General features: G+C 43.8%; 1 protein-coding gene across 2 annotated transcripts in view; it reads left to right on the plus strand.

The window, feature by feature from the left end:
- The window catches only part of SLC2A9 (solute carrier family 2 member 9), a 53887-nt gene that overhangs the window by 14215 nt on the left and 23352 nt on the right, over nt 1-16320 (plus strand). For both annotated transcript variants that reach the window (XM_033160447.1, XM_033160448.1), the window contains exons 3-6: nt 3051-3211; nt 4476-4600; nt 5295-5440; nt 16184-16316. In XM_033160447.1, coding sequence (XP_033016338.1) covers nt 3051-3211; nt 4476-4600; nt 5295-5440; nt 16184-16316 — 565 coding nt within the window. The remainder of the gene's footprint in view (nt 1-3050; nt 3212-4475; nt 4601-5294; nt 5441-16183; nt 16317-16320) is intronic.

The following is a 16320-nucleotide window of genomic DNA, read 5'->3' on the forward strand; positions in this document are numbered from 1 at the left end:
TGCTCCTGTGGCAGAGTCTGTCGCTTTGGGGATTTCTAGTTAACATCCACGATGCTCTATTGGATGTATGGAGTAACACCTCTTCCTGTGTGTCCTTTTCTGCCCTTCCTGTGCATTTCATACCCATTGGCTCTCTATCTACGTTCTCCTTTAAAAACAATTATTCAGCTCTCCCATCTTGCCTCAGATGCTTATATGCTTCATTATTTACTTACTCATTTTTATCCTGCCCTTTGCCTACCAAAACCATCGGGTGGTTTCCACTTCCATAAAATACAGCACTTTGTAAAATTCAACAATAAAATGGGAGGCCATCGTTGAAACGGCAATGACTCCTTGGCTTCTAGGGTTCGCATAGAAACCCCTGGAAGTGGGGTCCCTCTCCCAATGTCTCGTGACATATGCCTTTTCCTCTGTGGCTTGGGCTTCTGGCTGTTGTGTTCTGCTGTATACCTGTGGTTAATTTTTACTCCATCCTCATTTAAGCAATTAAAACACTTTCACCCTCAGACCCTGGGAGCCAAACGGGATGTTCCCAAGCTGGTTGGCTTTCTCTCAGAGGTCAGTTTCACAGCTGCTCTGCAACCTTTTCCATAAGTACCAGCAGTCTGGCTCCATTCTCAGTTGCTGGCTCTGAACATCAGAAAAAGGTTGCAGGGCACCCCTGAGGGAATGCGGACAGAAGCTGGCGACCATCTGGTTTGGGAGGAACCTTCCCTCGGAAATGTAGCCTGCTGTTTGGAAACAAATTGAGAGCACATGGGTTTTCAGATGGAAATCAGTCCGTCTAGCATTGCATCACAGCAGTTAAAGCTTAGCACATGCCTTGCAGAAGCATGCCCAGCTGTTTCTGATAGAAGCACATAATATAAAGGTAAAGGGACCCCTGACCGAGTCGCGGACGACTCTGGGGTTGCGCCGCTCATCTCATGTGACCAGTATGACTAAGCCACTTCTGGCGGAACCAGAGCAGCGCACGGAAACGCTGTTTACCTTCCCGCTGGAGCAGTACCTATTTATCTACTTGCACTTTGGCGTGTTTTCAAACTGCTAGGTGGGCAGGAGCAGGGACAGAGCAACGGGAGCTCACTCCGTCGCGGGGATTCGAACCACCGACCTTCTGATCAACAAGCCCTAGGCTCTGTGGTTTAACCCACAGTGCCACCCGCGTCCCGCACATAGTATAGTTTGCTATCATTCAGCTGGAATGCTGGAATTAGTCATGGTGCAGTTGTGTTTATCTCACACCTTTGACCCCATTACTTGCACTTTGCTTGCTGGTGAAATCCATTACATGCTTCAACAGTTTATCCAGTAAACATTGGCAGTAAAACATTCAGCTAGTAAATATCTTTGGCCTCTCTTCTGTAGAATCATGGCCGGTTAGGTGGCTGTAAGAAATGGGTACTTTTATCATGCTACCAACAGCAGCACAATTCCCTCCAGTAGCAACCTGAGGGCATGAGTGCTTTTCTGTCTGGAAGTGAAATGGGGGCACCCAAAAGTATTTATTCAAGCCACTCCCAAGGGCAGCCTTTGCCAACCTGGTTTCCCCCCCCCCCCATAACTCCTGTCAGCCCCAGGCAGTTCCAGGCAATTACATGACCCCTATCAGCACATTCCAGGTGCTATTTTGGAACAGTTTTTAAAATATAACCTTCAAGCAGTGAGAATGATACAATCAGCATCGCTCTTAGGGGACAGAAGTTTCAAACACTGGCAGCTCATAAAAGTCGTGATTTGTTAATTTTCAGCATGGAGCTGGTGAGTTCCGTGAAATACCACAAAATGGTACATAGCATAGGCCTATAGCACCGTGTCATTGTAAATGGCTGTTTGGTTTGCCACCCTGGGTGCGTTGCCAGGATCATTCATTAGTAGAAAGGATTTACTATAATGTTGGACTATCTTGTTAACTTTAAACACAAGATAACTGGCAGCTTCACAAAGAGCTCTGGCACATTATTGCTCTAGGATCAGCCTTTGGAAACTGCTTCCATTAAACGTTGTTGAAAAAAGCACAATTTCAATACAGTTAATAAGAGCTGGCAAAATGTCAGTCATCAGAACACACATAGTGCCCGTGTTCATTAGTGTCTCCAGACTTTTCATTTGGCAGGATTCTTGGTCGTGTGGAAAAAGCCCTCCATCTATACCCTGTGCTCATTGATTGCGAGCACCAATATATTAGGTAAAGGTAAAGGGACCCTCTTTACCTTTGGCCACCTCTTCTCACGAGGTGGCCAAAGGTAAAGTGCTTTGGCCACCTCATGAGAAGAGAAGACTCCCTGGAAAAGACCCTGATGTTGAAAGGTGGAGGACACAAGGAGAAGGGGACAACAGAGGATGAGATGGTTGGACAGTGTTCTCGAAGCTACTAACATGAGTTTGGCCAAACTGCGAGAGGCAGTGAAGGATAGGGGTGCCTGGCGTGCTCTGGTCCATGGGGTCACGAAGAGTCGGACACGACTGAACGACTGAACAACAACAACAAAGGGACCCCTGCCCATTAGGTCCAGTCGTGTCCGACTCTGGGCTCATCGGCGCTCATCTTGTGTTACTGGCCGAGGGAGTTGGTGTACAGCTTCTGGGTCATGTTCCCAGCATGACAAAGCCGCTTCTGGCGAACCAGAGTAGTGCACGGAAACATTGTTTACCTTCCCGCCGGAGCGGTGCCTATTTATCTACTTGCACTTTGACATGCTTTCAAACTGCTAGGTGGGCAGGAGCTGGGACCGAGCAACAGGAGCTCACCCCGTCGAAGGGATTCGAACCGCCAGCCTTGTGATCAGCAAAGCCCTAGGCTCTGTGGTTTAACCCACAGCGCCACCCTTAACCCACAGTATATATACACCCTTAACCCAATATATTAGTTTGTATTAAATTCGAGTTTTAGTTGTTGTTTTTAAGGACACAAAATATAACTTGAAATTTTTAAAAACGAAAGTAACAGTTTAAATAAACTAAAAAATTTAAAAGGTAGATTTCAAATGTTGTTAATCTGTACTGGACATCATAGTTCTAATCACTTTAAATGTTGTTGTTTGTAGTTTGTAAAGAAGTTTTACAATGAAACTTGGGAAAGAAGATATAACCAATCCATGCCAGAAGAAACAATTACCCTGCTCTGGACTATATCTGTTTCTATTTTTGCCATTGGTGGGCTTGTGGGGGCTTTAATTGTTACTCCAGCTGTCAAGTATTTTGGCCGGTAAGCATATAAATGTGTTTTACATTATTTCATATTTTCTCACAAAGGAATAATAACAAGTAATAATAATAAAAAACTTTTATTTATATCCCGCCCTCCCCGGCCAAAGTCGGGCTCAGGGTGGCTAACATCAGATACATAACATTGGTATAATATCAAACAATAATTAAATTATCTCCTAAAAACATCTCAAAATCAAATTAAAGTCTAATTAGATGGCTTTCCACAGGGTTGGGGTTGGGAACAGTAAAGTGTTCTCTGTACTGAAATTTCAGCCTTTATGACATAGGAAAACAGCCAAGTGAACAGCTATTTTGGTGGAGGAGGGTCAAGATATTAACCATTATGCATGAAATTTCATATATAACTATATAATGCCTAGTATAGTAAGATAAGACCTTCGGAGCAGGCATTTTCAAAAAATAAAAATAATAATAAATTCCTTCATAATTTGTCACCCCTCCATTATGGAACCCGGGGCGGCCCGTCCCCTGCCCCCCTTTGCTACGCCCCTGTAAACATGCACACTGGAGTATGTTCACAAAGGGCCAAACCGTACTTCATGCTATGTACTTTGTTAGTCACATAATGGTATCTTTGAAGTGCATGGTTTTTCCCAGCTGTTTCAGTGCCTGTGTTCGGATAGTTCCTGGAGGTTGTAGGTGCAGCATTTAAGAATCAGCTGTGTCTTTAAAGGCACAACGATGCACTACAGAAAATGGCCGTCCTGTGTTGAGCTCGCCCACGATCTCTTGAGTACACCATTGCCTCATCCAGATATCCTTGTGCCATGTGTTTTCCTCTCCCATGCCAGCAGAAGCCAAGGGTGGCAGTGTGGAAAAATATACAGATTGATGTCATCAATACTTGTTCTAATAATCATTAATATTATTATAATTTTATTATTTGTACCCCGCCCATCTGGCTGGGTCTCCCCAGCCACTCTGGGCAGCTTCCAACAAATATTAAAATACATTCCAGGTGCAGTAGATGTTCCAGAGGGCAAGGGAAGGACCTGGCATAAGGATACCATTTTGCCAAGTGACCGGTGTTTCTTGCAGCATGTAGTTTCACCCTTGCTATGCTGTTGTCCATTGATTCAGTGAAGAATGCCTGTTTAGTGCATCTTTGGTATATTGCATGAAGACTTCTGTCTTGTTTGCAATTGCTACTGAAGTATTTTAATCACAAATGTAGTTGACTATGTCCGTGAAAAGCTGCTGTTTATCTGATGCTGCAAACATGTAATGTTGTTTTCTCTTAGGAAGCGTACACTGCTGCTAAATAATGTGTTTGCCATTGTGGCTGCGTTGTTGATGGCATTCTCTCAACTGGCAGGAGTCCTCGAAATGATTATTCTGGGCCGGTTCATAATGGGCATTGATGGAGGTATGATTTTATATTTGTTGCATTTGCATGCCAAGTATATTCTGAACAATCCCTGTTACCCCAGAGCCTGATACCCCAAATGCTTAAAAATATAATGTATCAGCAACAACCAGGCTGTGGAATGTGTTTTCTTGGCAGAGGATATATCAATCACCAGAACGTTGTAATCTTTCTCGAAACAGAGTAGGGTAGCTGATTTCCTCTGCTTATCCCTTGCGTGCGAAAGGGGATTTCCTGATCTCAAGAAGAACCTCATAATATTATATCCCGGGTGTTGCAATCATTTTGTGAACATTTTGCAAAGACCTAAAGTGCTCTGATGAATGAGCACTTCCAGGAGAACCGAGAAAAAGTGTTCTGCAAATTATAGCCCGGTTACAGCAGAGTATACAAAGGTGGGCCTCCATGACTAAATTTGCATAGTGGCCTCTTACGCTTTCTAAAAATATTGGAAAGTTTTCTCATTTTGCTTATATAGTTATTTAGGAACACATGGGTTACTTTGCTGATAAATGCTTCTTTATATGAATAAAAAATAGTGAAAAAATCATATTAAATACTGCTAAAATATATGTGCTTCATATCTTCCTGCTTACCTATATGAAGATAGTAGCTTTAACAATGTTTGATAATATTTTATATTTTAAACTTCTTTTACAGAAAAGCTATCTTTTATCTCTGTCCCCTTTCACAGGTGTATCTCTGAGTGCCCTCCCTATGTATTTGAGTGAAATTTCACCCAAACAGATCCGTGGTTCGTTAGGACAGATTACAGCAATCCTCATCTGCGTCGGTGTCTTCAGTGGGCAAGTTTTAGGACTACCTGAGATATTTGGGAAGGTCTGTAATATTCTGAATTGCACTTTTACTGTTGAAATGAAGCTGACTGAGAATCCTAGACTTGTACATTTGGAAGGGCAGCCGAGAGTCGTCTGGTCCCAACCCCTTTGCAATGCAGGAATCCCAGGGCACGCTCAGCTCAGGGGAGAGATACATACAGCAGATGGCACTCAAGACAAAGTATTGTCCATGACAATAGTCCTTGGCTGCAGACAAAAATTTATCCCAATAACCAGACAGACAGCTCAGACAGACACATAGTTCCTCTTCCAATTTCCAAACACCCACAAGGATAGAATTCCGCAATCTAGGCAAACAGTAAATAAGAAAGCTGCAAAAGAGCTATCCCCACGCATGTGCTCATAAGTTCAATATTTACTGACTAGAGGAACATGAGGGCGCATAAGGGGTGTGACAGTGGCCACAGAACGTTTCTCAGTTTGGGAGCAACCTGCCATTAGCATGGAAAGGGAATCCCCAGTAACAGTGGCATGTGACCGAAGGTGCAGGCCATCAGTTGCAAATTCACCTTTAAAACCTTTGGAGCAAACAGCAAATGATAAGTTGAAGTGCAACAAACGTCTGAAACAGGTTTGGAGTTGCCCTTCTGGAAGAGCTCACAGGTCTTGGATATAGCAAGCCTAACTGCAACCGATAACAGGCGTTATGACCACATGATGGCGATATTGCTCTGAGTAAATGCATCAGATACTTTGAGCGGTTTTTTTAAAAGAAAATCTCAGTATGTTTATTCTTTACTCATTTATTCCGTTATTGATCTTCTGTGTCCATATATAGCAGATGCATGGAATTGGAAAGGGTAAAAATCGTGAGGCAGCTTGAGATTAAGTGGTGCCCTAGGCAGACATCTGAAACAGGATGTGGAGTTGAAAGGGATCAAAAACAATCTGTTAAATGCAGCTTCTTGCTTCAAGGCAAGACAGTCCCCCTAAAGAGGAGGCTTTGCGGTCCCCTCGGCAGCCACAGCATCCTTCTCATCCTTCACTCAGATTCTTCATCTTCACAGCTAGCAAGCTATGCCCTGTGAAGGACAAGGGGACTCAGCCGCAGACCTCTGCAGCTAGTTCAACTCATTCCTTAGCCAGGCAAAAGGTGTAGAAGTTGCAATTTGCAACCAAGGAGAATTGGTGGCAGGTGTGGTGTGATTTGTTGGCTGGGAGCAGCGGGGTAACCGTTCTGGAATGTGGGAAGATTTTGGAGGTCATCCACATTATGTATTGAACAGGATTTGTATACTGCTTACCGGTAATTGTAAACAAAGCCTCTAAGCAGGTTAGCAAAAATTAGCAATGGGCGGTATTCAGTGCTAGTCCTACTAAGAGTCCTCATTGAGTTTAATAAATATGAATAACACAAATGTGAGTCTATTCTGAATAAAAACCCATATATTCTGGAAAGCTGTTTGTTCACTGTGTGTTTAAGAGGACCCCTCCCTCTTAAGATATCATAACCAAATTTTGCATTATGGTTCCAGAGATGGAAGGGCAGGTTTTTGTCTATGTTGGTATGCAGTTGGGTGCCATTTTGCGTGGAGATGGAGGACCGACTCTTTCAAAACTTCATTGATTTTAATTTCAAAAGTGCACTGCTTTTTTGGTCGAGGGTAGAAATAAGTTAGTTAGTTAGTTTTTTAAAAATACAATTATGTATAAAATCAAAAGCTAACATATACATTATGAACTAAAATTAGAGATGAAAATACATGTCATCTTCACATGTCTAGGTAGGTTGCCTAAACAAAAAAGGTTTTAGCCGGTGCTGAGGAGAGTACAGCAAACATACCTGCCTAAAGTCAATAGGCATGGAGTTGTAAAGGCTGTTGCACTAAAAGATTGTGCGGTAACTCTTGACATCATCTTAAGTGGAGCTCAGGACCTGGTACGGCATGTAGGTGCTGTTGAACCAGTTGGAAACAGTGACTGTAGCGCTATCATAGTTGCATGAGGGTAGGCAATTGGCAAGAAAATCCCAAAGGGAAACACACAGGCGAAATGTAGGAAGAAAGACTTGTGGAGGTAAATGGTGAATAATATAGCATTCAGAGCTAACTGCTAGGGCTGGGTGACACAGCAATATATTATCCAATGCCAGTCTGAAGTCCATATCGTGATACTGGCTTCCTAATTTTTGACCTGGCAATACATTGTGAATCTTTATATGTGTGTGTGTGCTATTCAAAAATCACAATACAGGAAAAACTGTGAAGCCAGCCCATGCCTCTGTAGCTCCATCCTTATTTCAGATATTACAATGTTTAGCTGGTGATATTTCATGTTGCTGAAAACCAGATATCGCCCAGCCCTACAAACTCTTGCTCCTATTATTAGCTGCCTCTTCAATGGATATTATAGGTAGTCCTTCCTGCTCCCCCAGTCTACTGTGTGGCAACTTTGACGCTCTAGCCCATGGGTAGGGAACCTAAGGCCCGGGGGCCAGATAAGGCCCAATCGCCTTCTCAATCTGGCCCACAGACGATCCGGGAATCAGTGTGTTTTTACATGAGTAGACTGTGTCCTTTTATTTAAAATGCATCTCTGGGTTATTTGTGAGGCATAGGAATTTGTTCATCCCCCCCCAAAAAAAAAATATAGTCCGGCCCCCCACAAGGTCTGGGGGACAGTGGACCGACCCCCTGCTGAAAAAGGTTGCTGACCCTTGCTCTAGCCTGCCTGAATTTGACCCACAAGCAGAGAGCAGACATGGTATGCCAATAACTCAAGAAGGCCGTAGAACGAGGTGCAGAATCTCAGGGTTACTGCCTTGGAGGAAAACTTGACTCACACATTACCCAGTACAGAAATCGGTTAAGCAATGGGGTATCAGCAAAAGTCATTTGTAGCATAGTGCAGCATAATGGAGCAGGAAGCCTATTAATGCTTAAGGGCATGTTTATAGAATTAAAGCTGCATCTTCAAAGGAGGCGCAGGAGAAAAAACCTCCACAAAATGGCTTCCATTTCTGATTTCAGAGCCATGGTTAAGCAGAACTCCCTGGTTAGCCTTAACCAAGGTTAATGTCTCTATCAAAATGCCATTCAATTGAGAGTGCTGGTAGGAGTTGGCACTCCAGAAGGGTGGGGTTAATTGCGGTTAAGTAATTGGCAAGTGGTGCTGTGGGTTAAACCACAGAGCCTAGGGCTTGCTGATCAGAAGGTCGGCGGTTCGAATCCCTGTGCCAGGGTGAGCTCCCGTTGCTCGGTCCCAGCTCCTGCCCACCTAGCAGTTTGAAAGCATGTCAAAGTGCAAGTAGATAAATAGGTACCGCTCCGGCGGGAAGGTAAACGGCATTTCCATGCGCTGCTCTGGTTTACCAGAAGCGGCTTACTCATGCTGGCCACATGACCCGGAAGCTGTACGCCGGCTCCCTCGGCCAGTAACGCGAGAGGAGCACAGCAACCCCAGAGTCGGACACGACTGGACCTAATGGTCAGGGGTCCCTTTACCTTTAATTGGCAACATTGCATCTTTCCTAGATGCATAAGAATGAGGGTGCAAAAAGGATTAACGAGCTGAATGGCTCCAGAAGATTAACCATGTTAGCCTGTTGTGTCAAAAAAACAACAACAGATAAGCCTGTGGAACCTTAAAAGACTTGTACTAAGTGTATGAGGTGCCAAGAATCATTGGACTTTCTTTCTTTCTTTCTTTCTTTCTTTCTTTCTTTCTTTCTTTCTTTCTCTTCTTGCATTATATTGACAAGTGGTAATGAAAATTTCATGCAGGGTTCAGACCTGCCCTGGTAGCAACTGGCCACTGCCAATTTGAGTGGCTTTTAAACAGGACAGATTTGTGGAAGATCTGTTGGTACTAGCCATTGTCAGAGGCAACATTCACTGGGAATCACAGTTGGGGAGAGTGTTGCTGTGGCACAAAGGTCCTGCCTGCTGGCTTCCCGCTGGCTGGTCACTGTGAGAGCAGGATACAGGATTATAATGGGCCTCTGGCTTGACCTCAGAGCCCTTACGTTCTCATGCAACAGGTCAAATGATCTTCTGTATTCACCCAATTAATAAATATGATCAGAAAAATGAAAAGCTCAACAAATATTTCTCCCCTGCTCCCAATTTTCTAGTAATTTAGTGCCGTCCTAACTTTTTATCTTGATTTTCAGGTATCAAAAGAAGATGATATCTTTCCATCCCATTCTTCTCAGGTTTGCATTGGCTGTGGGAGAGACAAGGGAGACCCAATGCCACTGGCCCATCAGTGTAGCCTGCAACATTGCTCCTGAGCCCCACAAAAAATCACTGAATCTTAGTTGAGGGACCTTAGTTGGGCAGAGGGCTGACCTCCTAGCCTCAACATCAGCTCCCCCCCCCCCGTTGCACATAAGCACGGAGGGAAGTATCAGCAGTTTTTTTTTGTCAATTTTAAGCCAGAGGGGAGAAAGCTGTAGAGCAATATTTACTGAAGGAAGGTCAGTGCACCTGAAAGAGAGCCTGAGATGACATGGTTCTTTAGCCTGTGAAGAATGAGGAAAGGACGACTCTTTTGACACGTAGCCAGTCAATTTAAGGAAAGGTCTGTATTGCTTTTAAAGGTTAAAAAAAAAAAATGTTGCGACACACACATACACAAACATGCAACCGCTCACAATGCTTTGTGAGAGATCATTATGTAAATGCTTTCATTTTGAAATAAGTCACTAAAATAAACATTTTGTGGGCTCTTGGAGGGCAACCGCTGCCAATGTGCATTCGTTTATTCCCACCTCCAAGTATAAGTGAATAATAATAATAATAATTTATTTATACCCCGCCCATCTGGCTGAGTTTCCCCAGCCACTGTGGGCATCTCCCAGTTGAGTGTTAAAAACAATACAGCATTAAATATTAAAAACTTCCCTAAACAGGGCTGCCTTCAGATGTCTTTTAACAATAGTATAGCTGCCTATTTCCTTGACATCTGATGGGAGTGCATTGCACAGGGCGGGCGCCACTACCGAGAAGGCCCTCTGTCTAGTTCCCTGTAACCTCACTTCTCACAATGAGGGAACCTCCAGAAGGCCCTCAGCGCTGGATCTCAGTGTCCGGGCTATATGGCAACCATATATAGGAGAAACTAAAGAGGTTTAACCTGGAGACATCATGGAGATGGGGGAAGAAATCTGCTCCTTGTGGTCCCAGCCATTGTCTATAGACCCATTCATGTGATCAGCCCACCCGCAGTCCTGTTTTTTATGTGTATTGTGTATGCAATACACACCAGCATGGTGTAGTGGTTAAGAGCGGTGGACTCGTAATCTGGGGAACCGGGTTTGCGTCTCTGCTCCTCCACATGCAGCTGCTGGGTGACCTTGGGCTAGTCACACTTTGAATTCTCTCAGCCCCACTCACCTCACAGAGTGTTTGTTGTGGGGGAAGAAGGGAAAGGAGAATGTTAGCCACTTGGAGACTCCTTCGGGTAGTGATAAAGCGGGATATGAAATCCAAACTCTTCTTCTTCTTCTTCTTCTTCTTCTTCTTCATGCATATGACAGAATGGGGAGAACCAGCATATATACGGTCCGCACAGGTAGATTCCTTGTCCTGCATCAACCTTTCCAACCTGCTATCCTCCATATTGTACCACAGCTGCCATCAGCATGGCCAATGGTCAGAGATGATTGGATTTTTTGCTCTCTGAATGTTGTGGACTGCCAGGTTAGGGAAGGTTGTCATGCGCTGTATGTCTGTCATGGCAGACCTTGAACCTTGACCTTTCCTTTTCCTTTCCTTTTAGTACTGCATAATTGGGATACTATTAAGTATGAACTTTGGAGTCACAAATTTCAACGCATGAGTTCAGGTTGATCAGTGTCATCTAAGTCTTACCAAGTTGCTGGTTTTTCCCCCAACATACACAATTTTGAATATTTTGCTAAGAAAATGAATAGTGGGTCTTGATTTCAAATGAGAATGTATTTTATTTCAGACACTGGCGGATCATCGTTTTTAGTGTTTTACATTCAGCTGCCACTTTATGCCTTTGCAAAGGATGAAATTATGCTGATGGAACAGCATGAATTTGTCCGATTGTTGAATCTGTCACACATGAGTAATACTGCTTCGATAAGGAAATAAAAGAATGCTGAAATTATAGCATATTTCTGATTCGTGTCTCAGATGTATTAAACTGGTAGAAGTATTTGAGTATTTTTTTAAAAAAATGATCTAAAATACCTGTCAGAAGGGGGAAAATACAAATAAAAGGGAGAAGGACAGTTCCTACTACATTTTAATAGTAAGTAAAACTACTGCTACAAAATCAAAGTAAACTATCAAAATAAGCTATAGTTTATTTATTAGTGTAATACTATCAAATCCACAGGATTGTTTTGTTTTCAAGAAAATAGGCCCTTGTGTACTTGATTAGAAAGAGACGTCTATACCATATTTTTAAAAATCATTAGGTTGAAAGAAAAGAAATGCATGCTCAATATTCAAACCAGCTGTGAATTCACTCATTTATATGTAAGTTCTATTAACATTTATTGGACAGAGAAGTGTGGGCAAATATACCAGTCCTTGAAGTCAGATATATGAATTTACTAACACGGTTACTAAGAGAACATTGTGGCCGTTGACAGAGCAAACCTCTATCAATTTGCCTCATCTGTTTTAAAACCGTCTAGAGCGAAAGCAACGTATCAGTTCTAGGAAAACTCTGTTATGCCAATGATATACAATAGCAACAAATACAATCAAGCAAAATGACAAAGTATGAAAAAATCTCTGTAGCATCAAATACAACCGAGCAGAATAGCAAAGTTTGAAAAAGTAAAGTCGGTGTTACTTCTTCAGCAAAGTCATAGGTAACTGAAATTTTAGACCCTTCTCATATGGTGGAAGATATTTCGAGGAACAATGCTCATAGCTAGAAGTGACATCGAAACAGCGAACCTTATCCGGAATCACCGCCCAGTCTCCGTCTACTTCAGCCTTATTGGAACATTACATGACCTACTGTTTCATCCATGCTATAGAGACTTTTTCAGACTTTGCTATTCTGCTTGGTTGTATTTGATGCTACAGATATTTTTTCATACTTTGTCATTTTGCTTGATTGTATTTGTTGCAATTGTATATCATGGGTATAATTTTTCTAGAACTGATATGTTGCTTTCGCTCTGGGTCTCATGTTGCCTTGGGAAGGGTGGCTAATATCCCAGAGGACAGGATCACACTTCAAAATGACCTTAACAGACCTTAACTGGGCCAAAGCAAACAAGGTGAATTTTAACAGGGAGAAATGTAAAGTACTACACTTGGGCAAAAAAAAATGAAAGGCACAAATACAGGATGGGTGACACCTGGCTTGAGAGCAGTACATGTGAAAAGGATCTAGGAGTCTTGGTAGACCATAAACTTGACATGAGTCAACAGTGTGATGCAGCAGCTAAAAAAGCCAATGCAATTCTGGGCTGCATCAATAGGAGTATAGCGTATATGATCTATCAAGGGAAGTAATAGTACCACTGTATTCCGCTCCGGTCAGACCTCACCTGGAATACTGTGTCCAGTTCTGGGCACCACAGTTCAAGAAGGATACTGACAAGCTGGAAGGTGTCCAGAGGAGGGCAACCAAAATGGTCAAAGGCCTGGAAACGATGCCTTATGAGGAACGGCTTAGGGAGCTGGGTATGTTTAGCCTGGAGAAGAGAAGGTTAAGGGGTGATATGATAGCCATGTTCAAATATATAAAAGGATGTCATATAGAGGAGGGAGAAAGGTTGTTTTCTGCTGCTCCAGAGAAGCGGACACGGGGCAAGAAACTACAAGAAAGAAGATTCCACCTAAACATTAGGAAGAACATCCTGACAGTAAGAGCTGTTTGACAGTGGAATTTGCTGCCAAGGAGTGTGGTGGAGTCTCCTTCTTTGGAGGTCTTTAAGCAGAGGCTTGACAGCCATCTGTCAGGAATGCTTTGATGGTGTTTCCTGCTTGGCAGGGGGTTGGACTGGATGGCCCTTGTGGTCTCTTCCAACTCTAGGATTCTATGATTCTATGTCTGTTGGTTCTCGGTTGAGTTGCAACACAGAGGTTCATTTTGCTTCTTAAAACCATCTAGAGCAGTATTGGCAGTTGACCCAGCAAGCTGTTTGAAGGCAATCTTTCCCTGAACCTTCCTACCACTAGGTTTGATTGGTTCTACTATTGTAAAAGTGGGAGAAAAATGAATCTCTCCCTGCTCCCTCTAGTCCCCTCTTAATTTATAGAATTAATATCCACTTTATTGCCCCACTCCCCATAAAGCAAATCCCAAACAATTTTCCCTTTCCTTCTGCTCCAGCCCTTGACCAATGTTGGTGACCTTTTTATATATTTTCTCCAACTCCCACCTTTTTAAAATGTGGGGATGTAAAATGCAATCTGAAAAACCACTGATAATCAGAGTGACCTGACAGTTGAAGCCCTGTTTGGGAGGTATCCAGGTGGTTTGCACATGCATGGACATAGACTTCTGTTGGTTAGCTCTAATACACCAGCAGCAACACTTCTTGGAGTTCAGAGATCCTGCTGCTTCCCATGCCACCAGGAAGTAGCTCATGGTTTATCTGGCTAAAACAATCCATGAGCCCAGGTTTTGACATTAAAAGATGGACTGGCTTGCTTTCTGGCAGCGTAACAGGAACACAGAGGGGTAGAGTCAGAACGTTTGAGCAGCATGCACCACTGCACATTGAAACCACAGTTTGTTTTTAACTATGATTTCGTGTGATGTGTGAACTGGGCTGTTTTGCTTGTTGGGTAGTGTATTGCGTGCATGTGGCCCATCATTTTTTGGGGGGCCCTCCACCCCACGTGCTATAGAGGAAACATGACAAAATGCATGCTGCTCCAAGTTTTACGCAAATTTGTATGCTCTTTCGAGAGAAGGGAGGAAGACCCAATCCACACCTGTGTCCTGGGCCCAGGAAATCCTGCTGACATCCTTGGTTCAGATATTGCAATGTGCTCTCTGCGCAGCTGCCCTTGGAAAGTGTGTGGAAGCTGCAGTCGGGCAGGTATATAAATAGCCCTTCACGTAGGCTTTGTTCGCTAAGATAAACCTCCAGGCATTCAGACACAGAAAGTTATGTAAACGGAAAGGGTGCTGTGGCTATTGCTGTGTTGCAAAGTGTTAAAGCAGATGGGGGTGGGCTGCTGGGCTAGTAACATGAGCAAGGCTGGATCGGTGCAAAGTTCTAGTGCTCACCTGCAGCAAAGAGCGCCTCTCCCAGTTTTATTCTTAGCCATTTGCTTCCATTCACAGTTCTAGGGGCTCCGTGGCAGAGCATCAGCCTCGCATCCAAAAGTTTAATCCCTGGCATTTCCAGACAGGAATGGGGGAGACCCCTGTCTGAAACCCCAGAGACCCTCTGCCAGTCAACGTAGATCAGTGGTGTCCAAACTTTTTTCAAAGAGGGCCAGATTTGATGAAGTGAAGGGCCGTGGGGGCTGACCAAAGGGCCAACCAGACTTGTTGAGCTTTTTTTAGGATTGAAATTGTTGAGGTTTTGGGGGGGATTTTTACCTCAGGAAATAAACTGCCACAGGGGCCGGATTAAACTGACCAGTGGGTCAGATTAGGCCCCCGAAATGGACTTTGGACATGCCTGACGTTGATAGTATTGAGCAAAATGGATGCCATGGTCTGACTTGGTGTAAGGCAGTTTCCTGTGTATGCAGACACTCCTATCTTTGGGAAAGTAGCTTTCCATGCCTGTATACTTTTAGGACTTGTGAGTAGGGTTGCCACCCGTCCCTAGAAAAACATAATTGTCCTTTTTTTTGGAGAAAAGTTTCCCCTGTCCTGTTTGGACTTCAAACATGACACATGTTTTCACGTATTCAACCTCCTCCTCCTCCTCCTCCTCCAAACTGCACATCCAGAGAGTGGATCCGGTGAGAGGAGGAGAGCGAGAGCCTGAGTGGGAGTTTGTGGGGGCAGAGGAGGAGCGCTGAGATGGAGAGTTATCATGGGGTGCGGGCAGAGGGTGGGAGGAGGATTTTGAGAGAGAGTTTTTGCGTGGGGAGAGGGAGGGTCACAGAGTGAAGGGGGGGGTTGCTGTGCACTGGCCTGCTATGGTGGAAGCTCAAGTTTTATGTGGGCAGGGGGGCAGCGGGTGGGTCGGAGAGCAGGAAAGAGACTGTTTGTATAGGCACACGGGAAGGAGTGGGTCAGAGACTAAGATGGGGCCTGGTCTGTCCATTCAGTGGTGTGTGGGGGGGGGGGGATTTTTCTTACAGTTGTAAATCATAGTGCTTTTGTTGTTTTTATTCATTGAATAAACCCTGAGTGGTTTTGTAATGGATTGCTTTGAAGTCATACCTGCAGCAGGTAATGTGATTTTTATCTCCCTGATTCGCCCCTCAACCTGTCCTGTATTTTGCCCGACCAAAGGTGGCAACCCTACTGGTGGGGTCACATCAGTGGTCACATCCAGAGCAGCTCTTTTAGTTGTGGTGTCACTTCTTTGGAATTCTCTCTTGGAGGAAACACCACCAGAGCCTGGCCTTATAAATAACTGACTTGATACAAGATCTCTGTGTGATGCATTCTGACTGCCAGGGGCTTTCCAAATCATCAAGCAGATATACTTAGCCAAGGAGCGAAAGAGAGATGCAGGGGTTGAATTTAGGAGCGTCTGCTACTGGATTATGAATGCTCCCTATGTTTCTGTTTATTTCTTCACTACATTTGGATCAATATTTCCTTCCAGCATTACCTTTCCATTTTGTTTTGTTTTTGTCTCTTGCAGGAATCCATGTGGCCCTATTTATTTGGGATGATAATTGTCCCATCACTTATCCAAATGGCAGTCTTGCCTTTTCTTCCGGAAAGTCCTCGCTTTTTGCTGCTTGAAAGACACGACACAAAAGCAGCAGAAAAAGGTGC

Source organism: Lacerta agilis, chromosome 9 (genome assembly GCF_009819535.1).
Source record: "Lacerta agilis isolate rLacAgi1 chromosome 9, rLacAgi1.pri, whole genome shotgun sequence".
Taxonomy (NCBI): Eukaryota; Metazoa; Chordata; class Lepidosauria; order Squamata; family Lacertidae; genus Lacerta; species Lacerta agilis.